This window comes from Diabrotica virgifera, chromosome 6 (assembly GCF_917563875.1).
Source record: "Diabrotica virgifera virgifera chromosome 6, PGI_DIABVI_V3a".
Taxonomy (NCBI): Eukaryota; Metazoa; Arthropoda; class Insecta; order Coleoptera; family Chrysomelidae; genus Diabrotica; species Diabrotica virgifera.
Window position 1 is genome coordinate 72,115,876 of NC_065448.1, and position 14,808 is coordinate 72,130,683.

Genomic DNA, 14,808 nt, shown 5'->3' on the forward strand with positions numbered 1-14,808 from the left:
ACCACTGCTATTTAATGAATATAGTGAAAGCATCTGTCAGGAAGCCCTTTTGCAAGCAAATGAAGGAATCGTAATCAATGGAGACGTTGTAACTAATATTCGATAAGCAGACGACACTGTACTAGTTACAAGAACAGAAGAATTACAACGATTACTTACAAACATAAATATTGCTTGCAACAATTATGGCATAAACATTAACATCAAAAAAACCAAGTATATGGTCTTCAGTAAAATCATGACACAACCAGCACATATTAGTATAAACGGCATTCAAATTGAAAAAGTATCAAGTTATAAATACTTGGGAACTTTAATAAACGAAACTGGAGACCAAAACAATGGAATAAAAAGACGTATCGAAATTGCCAGGGCCACCTTCATAAAGATGAGAAAATTCTTCTGCGACAGAGATATTAGCATCCCTCTACGATTAAGAATGCTAAGAGGCTACGTATTTAACACGCTATTATACGGTGTAGAGGCCTGGACTCTCAAACAGAACAACATAAAAAATATTGAAAGTTTCGAGATGGGGTGCTGCCGTCGAATGCTGAAGATAAGTTGGGTTGAAAGAATCACAAATCTTGAAGTAATACGAAGGATAGGAAGAGACCCAGAAATTTTGTTAACGATAAAACGAAGAAAACTCGAGTATTTGGGTCACCTGATGAGAGGTCATAAATACGCATTACTTCAAAATATAATGCAAGGAAAAATAGAAGGAAAACCGAATCCAGGCCGTAGAAGAATGTCGTGGATGCGGAATTTGAGAGAGTGGTTTGGCTGCACCACTGATGAACTTTTTAGTTCAGCTGTAAACAAAGTCAGGGTAGCCCTGATGATTTCCAATCTCCGATAGGAGTGGCACAAGAAAAAGAAGAAGATTTAGAGATTAATTCTATGAATTAGGTTTAAATCTTCATTGTAATGATTGTATATCCAATATTGTTTGTGTCAATGGCCACTGTAGTTAACAAAAATTAAACACGGTCAAAACCCCAAAGGTCGCATTAAACTACAATATCAAAAGGAATTCCTTAAAAAAACAAAGACGGACCTGGACGATAACCAAAATTTTCTATACCTACTTCGAACTCATTTATAAAGAATTAATGAAAATTTTAGTTTCCAATAACCAAGTAAATATCCATCTAATTTGGTTACATATATAAAAGCAAGACAACTGACGATTATTATTCATTGTACTCTATTGTCACAAACCAGTCAATATGCAGAAATTTACGATCTTCGTCTTCCTTGCTACCGTAGGCTTCTGTGCTGCTGCATATTCTCACAAATACTCCTACATCAATCTACATGATGTTCTACATAATGTAAGATTGTTGAAAAGATACATAGATTGTGTGAGAGATATACCAGGAATGTGCACCAAAGATGGAGATTACTTAAGAGGTAATATAATAATTATTTTGAGTTTTCGTTTAAATTATTTGACATAACATAATAACATAATCGATGTTCCTCTTAACCGGAAGGTGTCGAGGTGTCTTCTTTACTCGTTATTATCTGCGAACTTACGCCACTTTTTTGTCTCTAGCTAATTATTTAGCTTCCTCCCATAATTTTTTGCTATTCTTCAATATTTCCAGCACACTTGTATTCCAGGTTTCCCTTGGTCGAGCTCTCCTATTTTTTCCTATCGACCTCGCTTCCCATGTCATTTTAACTTGTCTGTTGTCATTCATTCAAAATATGTGCCCAGTTCATTTTAATTTCTTTTCATGAATTTTTTCCTCTGATGTTTTTACTTTTAATTCTTTCCTAATATCTTCGCTATGTCTCTTATCAGTTCTCCTGGCTTCCACGCCTTTTCTTAAATAACTCATTTCCGCGGATTGCAATGTCTTTTCTTGTTTGTCGTTCAATACCCAATTCTCTGCTCCATGTAGTGATAGGTACGTAAATTGTTTTAAATATTACCATTTTGGTTTTCCTTGTTATTTCCTTTTTATTTAAGAAGTTTTTATATAGGGAATGATATATTCTTGTAGCTGCTTTTATTTCATTTCCAATTTCATATTCCTGTGTTCCCTTCATATTTAAAATTATTCCAAGGTATTTAAATGTCTCTACCTGTTCTATTTTGTTGGCTTGAATTTCAATATTTACAATAACTTCTTTGTTGGATATTGCCATCACTTCTGTTTTGCCATATTTATTATTAGCTTGTAATTTTTTAATTGTGTCTCCCAGATTTCTATAATTTCTTCCAGAGCTTTTCAGCCCTTGTCACAATAATAATATCGTCTGCAAATACACAGGCTTCGACTTTTATTTTTTGTAGGTTTCTGTATTCTGTGGTATATTTTTTTGTTTTTGGCCAGCACTTTTTAATTACTTCGTCAATTACACAGATAAACAGTAGTGGACCCCTCCTTGTTTGACTCCGTCGTTATTCGTAAATTTGCTGGAAATAATATTATCTGTTTTCTTCATATATTATTTTCTGTGTTATAATGTTTTCCTATATGGGTGTTAATATTTGTTGTTGTTTAAATAAGCTACTAATATGTTCATTTCTATACAGGGTGAGGCAGATAAAGGGTCTATTAGAAATATCTCGAGAACTAAAGGTAAGAAAATCATGAAAATTTTTATACAGGGGTTTTGAGGTGTGAGCTATTTAATGAAAATATTTTGGTCTCTTTGCTACTTCCATTTATACCGGAAGTTGATTGTAACTTCGTTTTTTTTTAAATGGGACACCCTTTATATTTTTACATTTTTGCATTCTCGATTTCTTCTTTCTTTAAATATAAGGTTTTGTAATATTATACCGGGTAGGTTAAAAGATAATTACGTTTTCTCATTAATTTCGTAGCAAAATTCACACCCTGTAGGCTTGTAGTAGTTTGACATAATAAACTCTATTTATCTTCAAATGATTTTTAATATAGTCTTCTATTGTTAACAATTATAAGTATAGCTAAATTTTTCGTTTTAGTGTACAGGGTTGGTCGAAACACGGAATGAGTATTTTCTGAGTTTTCTTAAATGGAATACCCTGTATTTTAGTATTGTAATGAAATGTTGTTTTATGGTACATTTTAATTACTTAAGCACTCCCTATACCTAACTGCTTTAATTTGTGAGTTATTGGTGATTCAAGGAAAACATTAATTGCAACACAAAATATGTGGAATTGTATTAGGTTGGCCGTGAAAATATTCAATCACAAATAATTTTTTGGAAATAAATACATATTAATCTAGACTGATACTTAAAATTGCCAACAATGGTTGAGCTGTCAAAATACCATCGAAGTTAAGATTGTTGGTGCGATTAACAATTAAGCACAAATTAAAGCAGTTAGGTATAGGGAATGCTTAAGAAATAAAAAAGTACCATGAAATATAATTTCATTACAATAATAAAATATAGGGTGTTCCATTTAAGAAAACTCAGAAAATACTCATTCCGAGTTTAGACCCACCCTGTATACTAAAATTAAAAATTTAGCTATACTAATAATTGCTAACAATAGTAGACTATATTAATAATCATTTGAATATAAGTAGGGTTTACTATGTCAAACTACTACAATCCTACAGGGTGTGAATATTGCTACGAAATTAATAAGAAAACGTAATTATCTTTTAACCTACCCTGTATAATGTTAAAAAACATTATATTTTAAGAAAGAAAAAATCGAGGAGAATCCAAAATTGTCAAAATATACAGGGTGTCTTATTTAAAAAAACGAAGTTATAAGCAACTTTCAGTATAACCGGAAATACCAAGTAGATGAAAATATTTTCATTAAATAGATCAGTCTTCAAAACCTCAATATTCCAATTTTCATAGTTCAGTTACCTTTAGTTCTTGAGATATTTCTAATAGGCCCTTTATCTGCCTCACCCTATATACTCAGTACCGTATCTCAGTAGGTACTCCTTTTCTTCTTTAAGTACGGTACAATCTGCAATAAAAATTTGGGGGTCCCATTTAATATTTTAAAGTAACCGACCACCCCACCTCCATGGGGGGTCGTGTTTGGAACCATTCGATAGATGTTTCAACAACATTTTGAAAGTGTATTTTACAGTTTTGCGATCTGAGGTTTATTTTGCGAAATATTGCGGGGTTTGTATATACAATTTTATATTTAACTCCCACCCCTCTCCGTGGGGGTCATGTTTAGTACCATTCGATAGATTTTTGAAAAATATTCAAGACGTATTTTTTAGTTTTTCGATCTGACGTTCATTTCGCGAAATATTCGCTTTTCTTTTGTGAAATTATTGGACTCACCCATTTCCTTACGCCCTGCTCAAATCGTCAGATTTTTGAAATATTCACTCTTTTGCATGTACTTAACTTACCTTATCTTAATCTGACAATTTCGAGTATGTGATAGATTTTTTTCGGGCCCTCTTAACGAACTTCCCTGTGTTAAGAGCCAATTATATGGTAGAGGAACATCTGCAGGGTACCATGTTTCTCCCCATATGATAATCTGACGCGCTCGAGTAACTGCAAAAATCCCCGCTTGGGCTCCCCTATCATTGTGTTTATTATTTCGTATTCTTTACCCATTATTATATTATATTTTAAGCATCCTCCTCTAACGCCACATTTCAAAAGACAGCAGTTTATTTAGGTGTTTTTGCTTCAATGTCCAGCTTTCAAGTACATATTGGTGTACCGAAACAGTAGCGTCTCAGATCTTTTACCCTCAGTCCTAATGTAAGGTATTTGTTGCATCTAATTATTGTTTTCATTTTTACAAACGCATTTCTTGCTATTTCTATCACGACCTATATTTCTGTTGTTTTTGATCATTATTGTCTGAAATCCAGGTCCCTAGGTATTTGTATTTATCAACCCTTTCTATCGGTACATTGCCCGAAAGTATGTTTGTTTGTATATATGTTTTCTTTGTTATTATTATGTGCTTGGTCTTTTTTACATTCATTTTTAGTCCATATTTTTCACAGAAAGTCTTTGTTTTGCTTAGCAGTAATTGGAACTGCTCAGTAGAGCTTGTCATAATCACGGTGTCATCTGCGTATCTTATGTTGTTAATAATTATTATTCCTTCACTTTGAGATAGTAATGCTTCTTCAAAAATGGCTTCATTATATGCATTAAAGAGTAATAGAGACATAATACATTTCTGCCTAATTCCTCTCCAGATTTCAATTTCCGGACTGTGTTCGTTATCTGTTACAATTTGTGCTCTTTGATGCCAGTAAAGGTTTGCTATTATTCATAAGTCCTTTTGTCTATGCTTTTTGTTTTTAGAATTTGGACTAATTTTTCATGTCTTCTTTGTCAAATGTTTTTTAAAATCAACGTAACAAACATGCACATCCACATTCATTCCCACTACTGCAAAACAATTAACACTTAAAAACTTGAATCAAAGAATATAAATATTTATTTAATTCAGTGGTCGTTTTCCAAAAAGAGATGTGTCCATTTTTGATACTTTTCAGGAGAGCAAATTCAAATTTCCGCGACGGCCATAAAATTACAGTTTTTTCTTATATGTCAACTTGCATAAATAGCTGTATAAACATTAAACTCAAAACCAAATATGATGTTTCTAAAACTGTGATTTTATGGATATCGTGGACATTTGAATTTGCTCTTCTGAAAAATATCGAAAGTGGACATATCAGCTTTTGGCAAACGGCCACTCAATTATTCCAATCATCATTTGTTTCTCAGTCAGGTCTCTTTTTTCCATTGCTGCTTTTATTTGTCCGTTCCACTGTAATCTAGGATATCGTCTTTTCTTCTTTTTATTTATTTTCCATTTTTGAGTTTTTAGCGGGTCTTCTTTTATTCGCATATGTCGAAACTAGAATAATGCTTGTTTTTCTATTTCTGCATTTAATGTCTCCTTTACATTCATTAATTCTCTAATTCGTTCATTTCGTACTTTGTCCATTAGTTAATCTGCAGCTTCTTCTCCAAAACATAATTTCCATTGCGTTTATTCTTTTTTTTTGTTTGTCTCCATTATTCTCTTTTGAACTTTTCGTTCTTCTTTATTGTCATTAGTGATTGTTACTCCAGTCAAACTAGTCAAAAACCGTCAGCAAACAGTTGATCAGTGAGAAAACACGATACAGTCACTAGAGCTATCCCCTCTACTCGCGCTGGTCCACTATTCGCTGATGGTTTCAAACGGTTTGAAACTGATGCTAGAACAAACCTATTAAAATTCTTTTATCACTTTGAAGTTCTGATCCTTTATCGCATTCTTAGTAGCCGTATGTATATCCACATCTCATAGGCTTCCAAGCATTGTAGCATAGTCTTACTAGATTTCACGCTTCCACTCCGTACTGTAACATTGCAAAGATATAGCAATATGCCATTCACACTCTAACGTCAATACTAAGATTGTAGCTGCAGAGCTCAGTATAAAGAGGGACAGTAGAACCACTCTCCGAAAAATTGGAAGTAGTAGCTATTTGTATAACAAGGGAGGAAAGTGCTACTTTTTCTCCCGAGAATGAAGTTTACTGCCCGACGCGTAGCGGAGGGAAGTAATCATTCAAGGGAGGAAAAGACACTTTACTCCCATGTTATACAAATGGTTTTTCCACCTTCCTCAAATAACAAGTACCTAATTTTTTCATGTTTACTTAATTTATTTATGTAACTAACCAACAAAATTTATTAGAACTAAAACTAATAAGTAGGTACAATATAACTATCAACTGTCAAATATAAGTCAAATTATTAATGTAAAAATTGTTAAATCAAAATAACAATTTACTATTTTTTATCATTCTGCAAAATACAGGGTGTTCTATAAATAAACGTTAAAATGTATAGATACTTACGTAATAGAAAATAGATATTGTACAGGGCGTCAATAAGTTATATTTCATGAATGAAATACGATGACGTCACTTTTACTTTTCCTCCCTAGGGAGGAAAAGTAAAAGTGACGTCATGGTATGTCATTGATGAAATAACTTATTGACGCCCTATACAATATTCTATTATGTATTACGTAAGTATCTATACATTTTAACGTTTATTTATATAGCACCCTGTATTTTGCAGAATGGTAAAAAGAGTAAATTGTTATTTTGATTTAACAATGTTTACATTAATAATTTGACTTATATTTGACAGTTGACAGTTATACTGTACCTACTTGTTAGTTTTAGGACTCTAATAAATTTTGTCAGTTAGTTACATAAATAAATTATATAAAAATAAAAAAAATTACTTGATATTTGAGAAAGGTGGAAAAATAATATGTATAACATGGGAGTAAAGTGCTTTTCCTTCCTCGAATGATTACTGCCCTCCGCTACGAGTCGGGCAGTAAACTTCATTCTCGGGAGGAAAAGTAGCACTTTCCTCCCTTGTTATATAAATAGCTATAGTCGCGCATGGTGACCGCGCAATGTTCCCAGTCGCTTTTGCCCCACTCTCGCATTGCTAGTCGCATAGAAACGTACGGGCTTTAACAGGGAAAACCCGCATCCACCACTGGTGAATTACCAATTGCGTACTGCCGGTATTACTTCTTGAGATCAAAGTGCCGACATGGAAGAGGTGTTACTGTCCCTCTTTATACTGTGCTGCAGAGTATGTTCCTCATTTTTACAAATGTAGCTAGGGCTTGATGATGAACCTGGATATTTATTCCTGTTTCATCGACTTCGAAAAAGCGTTCGACAGAGTCCGACATGAAAAACTAATAGAATTATTGAAAAACAGAGATATAGACAGACGAGACTTACGAATTATCATCAATCTGTATTGGAATCAAAAGGCCAATATAAAGATAGACGAACAAGAGTCCGAGAATATTGATATAAAGAGAGGGGTAAGACAGGGTTGTGTACTGTCGCCGCTACTGTTTAACGTGTACAGTGAAGCCATATTTCAGGAAGCGATAGCGGAACTAAGTGATGGAATCTCTATAAACGGAAGAACAGTAAATAACATAAGATTCGCTGATGACACCGTTATAATGGCAGACACCCTTGAGTCGCTACAGGAATTGTTAAATAGAATTAACGATTATTGCATTCGATATGGACTCAAAATAAACAAGAAAAAACTAAATTTATGATTGTCTCAAAAACACAACATGGAAACGAAAGGTTAATACTAGAACAAACCCAAATAGAAAAAGTAAAGACATACAAATATCTGGGAACATGGGTTGATGACAAAAATGACCAAAGCAAAGAAATTAAAGTCCGAATTGAAACTGCAAGGCAAGCATTTATAAAAATGAAGATACTGCTTACAAACAAAGACCTTCAGTTGCCTCTCAGATTGAGGGCTCTAAGATGCTACATATTTTCTATATTACTATACGGAATGGAAGCTTGGACATTGAAAAGGCAACATATAAGAAAAATAGTAGCGTTCGAAATGTGGTGTTACAGAAAAATGTTGAAAATTCAGTGGGTTCAAAGGATTACCAATGTTGAAGTGCTACGACGTTTAAATAAGGAGTTAGAAATTATGAACAGTATTAAAACAAGAAAACTAGAATATTTGGGTCACATTACCAGAGGAGAGAAATATGAGCTGCTGAGATTTATTATGCAAGGAAGGATCCAAGGAAAAAGAAGCATAGGAAGAAGACGCATCTCCTGGCTGAGGAACCTTAGAGAATGGTTTAACTGTAGTTCATTACAACTGTTCAGAGCAGCAGCCAACAAAGTGACCATAGCCATTATGATGTCCAACCTCCGCTAGGAGATGGAACTTTAAGAAGAAGAAGCTAGGGCTTGATCAATTCGGCTTTTAATTTCGACGGTTGTATCCCAGCTCTCATTGGTATTACTGCCGAAATACACTATTTTCCCTTCTCTATCTAATAGTACAGAATATCCGAATTTTATACCCTTATCCTATGTACGATGTTGTTTGATATCTATCAGTTGGTTTTCTTAACATTGAGTTTTAAACTATACTGCTCATTGGTTTGTTCATTTGTTTCTAAAGAGTAAAGGCGATAGTATACAGCCTTGTACTACTCGTCGTTTTAAATTTATTTGCGTGTTTTCTTCTTTAATTTTCTCAAGTTTTGATTTATTGATAAAGATACGTTATTCGATGGTCTCCAATACACGCTGTACGCAGCCTACGGCATCTATTGGAGACAACCGGCTAAGTCGGTGGTCACTCCAATTCACCCCGTAATCTTAATTTGTTTTAGAATTACTTTTTTAAATTATTTTCGGTTGTAAGATAGTTTTTGTCCTTCAAAGTATATTAAAAGTAACAAAAAGGAACGATTTTCCTACGGCGTGATGCTGCACGCAGCTTATAGTGTCTATTGGAGACCAGCGGCTAAAAGTATGACCTCACAAGACGTTTGGAGCTATAATATACAATTCCTTGTTTATTTCAGTATCATTGAGAAAAACAATTACTACTATATTTTATACTTTTTAGAAATTCTTCCTGAAGCAATCAGAGAAAACTGCAAGGAATGTGATGCAGAGCAAAAGGAGAACGCGCTTAAAGTTATAGCTTACCTCATGAAAAATCACGCTGATTGGTGGGCCTTAATCGACGAGAAGTTCGACGCTAACAGAAGTGCATTTGTAAGACAGAACATGAACAAGATTAAATATTATCAAATACATGAAATATAAGTGAACTGTGATTTAAGATTATAAGTTTTAAATTTTGAATAATAATACATGTTATTGAGTACTGATTACAATTTTATATTTTTTAATATCCCAAAGAAACCTCACCTAATTTATAGGTTTTAATATTATTTATAAGAGTTTTAACATTTTAAATTGTACTTTTAGTCCCTTCACTCACGGTGAAATATTGCAAAATCCAAATTTTAGAAAACCACTTGAATTGACATGAAATTTGGCATACACAAATACACATAACTAACATGTCAAAGAAAAAAGTGGTATTGTGCCGATGTATGCTTTTGACCTGGGAAGAGTACTGCTTCTTTCCAGGTCAAATAAACATACGTTCAAAATAAGTGGATAAGCTGACTAATTCTAAGAAACTCTTTATCTATAGAGTTTTTTCACTTAGTCAATACTTTTCGAGTTATTTGCGAGTGAATATGTTGATTTTTCAACAAAAAAAAAAACACATTTTCAAACGGTTTTTCGCAAATAACTCAAAAAGTAATGATTTCATGGAAAAAAATATTCATAACAAAAATATAGCTTCGGATAAAAAACTGAAAAATGGTGTATAATATGCAGTCTGTAGCGCCAGCAGAAACAAAGTTGTAGCTAATGAAAAGTAGCCTATTCGTCAAATTTCAAATCGAATATTTTAACGTGAAATAACTAAAACACGAAGCACTTTTCGGAAAAAACTCAGTACAACTTTTTTAAAATTTTTAAAAAGCTTTTAATTATTTTTTTATTTTCTGGCGTCAAAACTAAGCAAGTTACGCTTAAAATAAAGTTGTTCCCTTTTTTTTGGTAAAAAAATTATTAAAATCACTATATAGAATATAGAATCAGAAGTTTCGTGGGTTCAAAGTACTTACTTTTGAAAAGGCTGTAGTTGAAAGGGCTTGAAAGAGTCACTAATCACGAGTGTATGCAAATTTTGAACAGTCAATACACCGTGAAAAGCAAAACCTACATTTTTTTACTCTATGAGACAGGCGCGGATCCAAGGGAGGGGCAATGGGGTCAATTGCCCCCTCCTTGAGACCTCGCCTGGTTTCTACCACAGTACAGGACAGAACTGTCCTGTACGTTCTGTCCTGTACTGTGGTTTCTACTGACACTTTTTTCAAGAAAGAGATAATTACGATTGAAAATAAATAGGGAGTTTTGTATCCCGTTGATAACTGAATAACTGAAACACATATACGCAGAATTCCTTGGAATCGAAAATTAATTTGCGATACTAGAAAAGAACTATTTTAATATAAAAAGTTTTATTGATATTTATATAGACACTTAGCATAAATCTATCTATAAGGAGATACCATTTATAGTAAAAATTCTTTGTTATATTCACTTCCCTAACATCAATTTTGAAATCCGTTCAAGTGTCATGTATAAGGAATTGTTATGGAGTTACGAGGGAAGTTATTTCTTTCTTTTTTTCGTGCTTCCCCTAAACGAAGTTTTCTATTGAAAAATTCTTAACACTCTCATTTATCTAACCTATGTGATACACATTAGGTAGAAACGCACAACGCTTCATTGCATTTCGAAAAGAAGTTTGTGAAGATCAGTACATGGGATGCTAACATTTCGAGTCCTAAAACTAATTTATTGTTAAATAGCTTTAGGACTCCTAAATAATTGGTCCTAAATTGTTAGGACCACCATTCATTATCGTGTTGAAGTTCATCAATAACATTTTCTCCTTCACTATTGTACTAAAAAGCTTATTGCAAAAAGAATCATTAGATTTAATTTCTGCTAAAAACGTGATCGGTGATTTCCTTAAAACATTACAAAACAAAAGAAACAGTGCTCAGATTGAATTTTCAAAAATTTGGGAAGACGTACAACTATTGGCCAACAAGCTACAACTATCCACAGCAAAACCACGTATTTCTAATCGTCAAACGAAACGAAAATTTTTACTTCATTGCCCCCTCCTTGCAAGGTTGCTGGATCTGCCGTTGCTATGAGATTTTTGGGATTTCCAATAACTTAAGAAAGCCATTTTTTCAAAATTAAATTAAAAATTTTAACTCATGAGAAAATAATTTTTCTGTAGCTGGCTGTATACCATTAATCACAAAATTTTTTAATGAAAATCCTTTATAAAAGATATATACATTTTATTAAAATCCCTTCAAAGGCTACATCAAATCACAGACCGTTTTCGATAAAAAGTCGATTTATTTGTTATTTGTTAATCATTTTTATCAAAAATAACTTTGAACTTTGCTGCTTCACTCAAAGTTGGGCATTGGAATACTTAACAAACCTAGAAAATTTGCGAATAATTAGTCCATTGAAATGTTACATTTAGGGCCGGTTGTTCGAACGCTAATCAACAATGATCACTATCAAATATTTAATTACTGTCACCAAAACTGTCAATGTCAACTTTTATTGGGTTGCTGAAAACATAATTTATTAAAATTATGAGATTAGTTAATCAATTAACATAACAATTATTAACATAATTGATTAAGTAATTTCATATTATGTTTTCAGCAACCCAAACAAAGTTGACATTGACAGTTGGTGACAGTAATTAAATGTTTGATAATGATCATTGTTGATTAGCTTTCGAACAACCGGCCCTTAGTGTGCATTTCTTAGAGGAGTCAATTTTATTTTTTTAATGTGTAGGGGGTTCAGTAGAAGCCTAAGTTCAAGTTTTTGGGGTTGAGGACCTGGTCCCCCGGCCGCCATCTTGGAAAAAGGGGTGCATAGGGCTTTCGCGCTGTATCTCGTAAACTAGCTACCCTACAGAAAATGTAATTTCACATACAATGAAGCAAATTAAATTTTATACAATTTTATATCTATTACTTTTTATCGTAAAGTGACCAACAAAAAAGTTACAGTATTTCTCATCATCATCTTTTAGTGCGTCACAGGTTTTCGATTTTTTTCTAACGCATTAAATTGTATGTGACAGAAAAAAAGGCACGTCGGTGATTACATTTCGTCGGTGACATTTTTATAACATTCATTCTAGTTATTCTAGTTGTCGATAGATGGCGCCATAATAAAAAAATAATTTTTTTTTAATTAGAAAATAATATTACAAATATAATCTGTATAATTTATAAGACTATACAAATCAAAGAAAATACCATTTTATAAATGCAAGAAACACATTTGATTTGTTTTTATTCCAAATTGAAAATAAAATGTGACAACTGTCAGATTTAACTAAAATGTCATGTTAGAATAAATGTCATAAATGTGTATTATCACGGACTTACCCTTTTTCCTATCATTTGTTACGCACTGAAAAATGATCATGAAAAGGACAATATAAACAAAAATAAGAGAAAATTTTGTAAGAAATTTCCTTTTGGAGGTTATAACTTTTTTTACGTTCATTTCATAATAAAATAACATCATAGCGATTTTGTAGAGGATTTTTCAATAAACAATTTTCACTATAAAGTTGTTTAATTCTATTTATTATCTAATTTTTACAGAGCTCCAAACTTGCCCAGATTCTCGAATTCTCGTAGAAAAATAATGCTTTTCTATCTATATATTAGACGAGCGGCATTAACCGTTATGCCAACCACGAAAATCAAATTTAAGGTGAATGATCAATTTTGGTCTATTTATATGTTTTAGAGGTCGCTGAATCCGAATATGAAGTTTATTTTTATCTAGAGTTGGTGGAACATGTTAAAAAAATAAATTTTATACAAAAATGCCAAAAATCAATTTTGATGATTTTTCAAATTTACCCCGCTGTATCTTTGGTCGCTGCAAATATTTCCTTTTAAAAATTTTACTGTGTCATCTGTGAAGTACGTAGATAACAATGAAATTTGTCCAAAATATTTAAACACATTAAAAAAGAGTTGTTAGTTTATTAACATTTTGTCATTATATTTCGTTAGTGAGTATTCGATTGACTGTCGGAAGAGAAGCACGTGAATGTGACTCTGTTCTGTAGTGAAACGAAATCAGTATAAAAGCGGTAAGCCGTTCTTTTATTTGAATATAATTTATTAGTATCTGCAATTAGTATACAATAGAAAAACAATAACAACAAAAGTTGAGGGCAGGTCTTGTCTCCGCAGAGTGGGACTGGACAGGCCTGCTATCGCTATGTATGTTTTTATCGTTTTTATCGCATGTGTTATAAATAAAAATAAAATAGGCCAGTCCTTCAAACAATAATTATTAAATTAGTCAAATTGTTTATTTTTATGAATTATTGTAAATATGGCTTACAACCAGCAGCCTGTGCTTGACACACAGGAACCAATGGCAGAGGCCAACCAAAATATGATTATGCAAGTGAACCAGGCGCTTTTTGAAGAAAATTATAAAAGGTCGCAAAACGAACAGACTCTATTTAATGCTTGGAAAGCTGCCGAGAGCCACAAAACCAAACTGTGTGATACAGTAAGCATACTTGAAAGAGAACTAGCACAGTTAAAATCTCAATATACAGAGTTGGCAACAAAAGTTAATTTAACTGAAAAAGAAAATGAAATAGAATATTTAACAGATGAAGAAGAGCTCGCTAAGGAGACAGAGTGGATTAGGGTTCAATCAAGAGCCAGTAAGAAACGTAAGATGGATACTTCACCATACATCTCACCACAAAAACATAGCTCCAAAGAAACTGCAGTTAGGAAAGCCAAAATGCCTCCACCTGTGGTAGTGGAAGGCTTCAAAGAATATGAAGTCCTATATAACTTCCTTAAATCGAAGATAACAAACTTTACTACTAAACTGGTGAATAGTGAAGTGATAAAAGTTAATGTACAAGACGGTGAAGAGTACAGAAAATTAATAAAAGCTTTAAGAGAGGAAAATATCCAATATCACTCATACGAAAACAAACAAGAAAGACCGATAAAAGTTATAGTAAAGAGATTACATCACACTTGCTCGTCCCAAAAAATTGTTGAAGATCTGCAAAAAAGAGGCTATAAAGCCATAGACGCAGTTAAAAAGCTAAAGTGGCAAACCAAACAGCCATTAGACATGTTTATGTTAACCTTCAAACCAGACGAAGATATCAACAAAATATATGGGATAACGGACATCCTAGGAACAAAAGTTGAAATTCAGTCTTTTAAAAATTCCAAACTAATACCGCAATGCAAACGATGTCAAGCATATGGTCACACATGGAAGTTCTGTGCTAGAGGGCCAAGGTGTGTTAAATGCA

General features: G+C 32.9%; 1 protein-coding gene across 1 annotated transcript; it reads left to right on the forward strand.

Annotated features, from left to right (window-relative positions):
- Nucleotides 1-1,142: 1,142 nt before the first annotated feature.
- LOC114335490 (allergen Tha p 1) lies at nucleotides 1,143-9,682 on the forward strand. The gene is made up of 2 exons (XM_028285730.2): nucleotides 1,143-1,416; nucleotides 9,415-9,682. The coding sequence occupies exons 1-2, from the start codon at nucleotides 1,233-1,235 to the stop codon at nucleotides 9,615-9,617; spliced, it is 387 nt and encodes a 128-aa protein (XP_028141531.2). The 5' UTR covers nucleotides 1,143-1,232; the 3' UTR covers nucleotides 9,618-9,682.
- The last annotated feature ends 5,126 nt before the right edge of the window (nucleotides 9,683-14,808 follow it).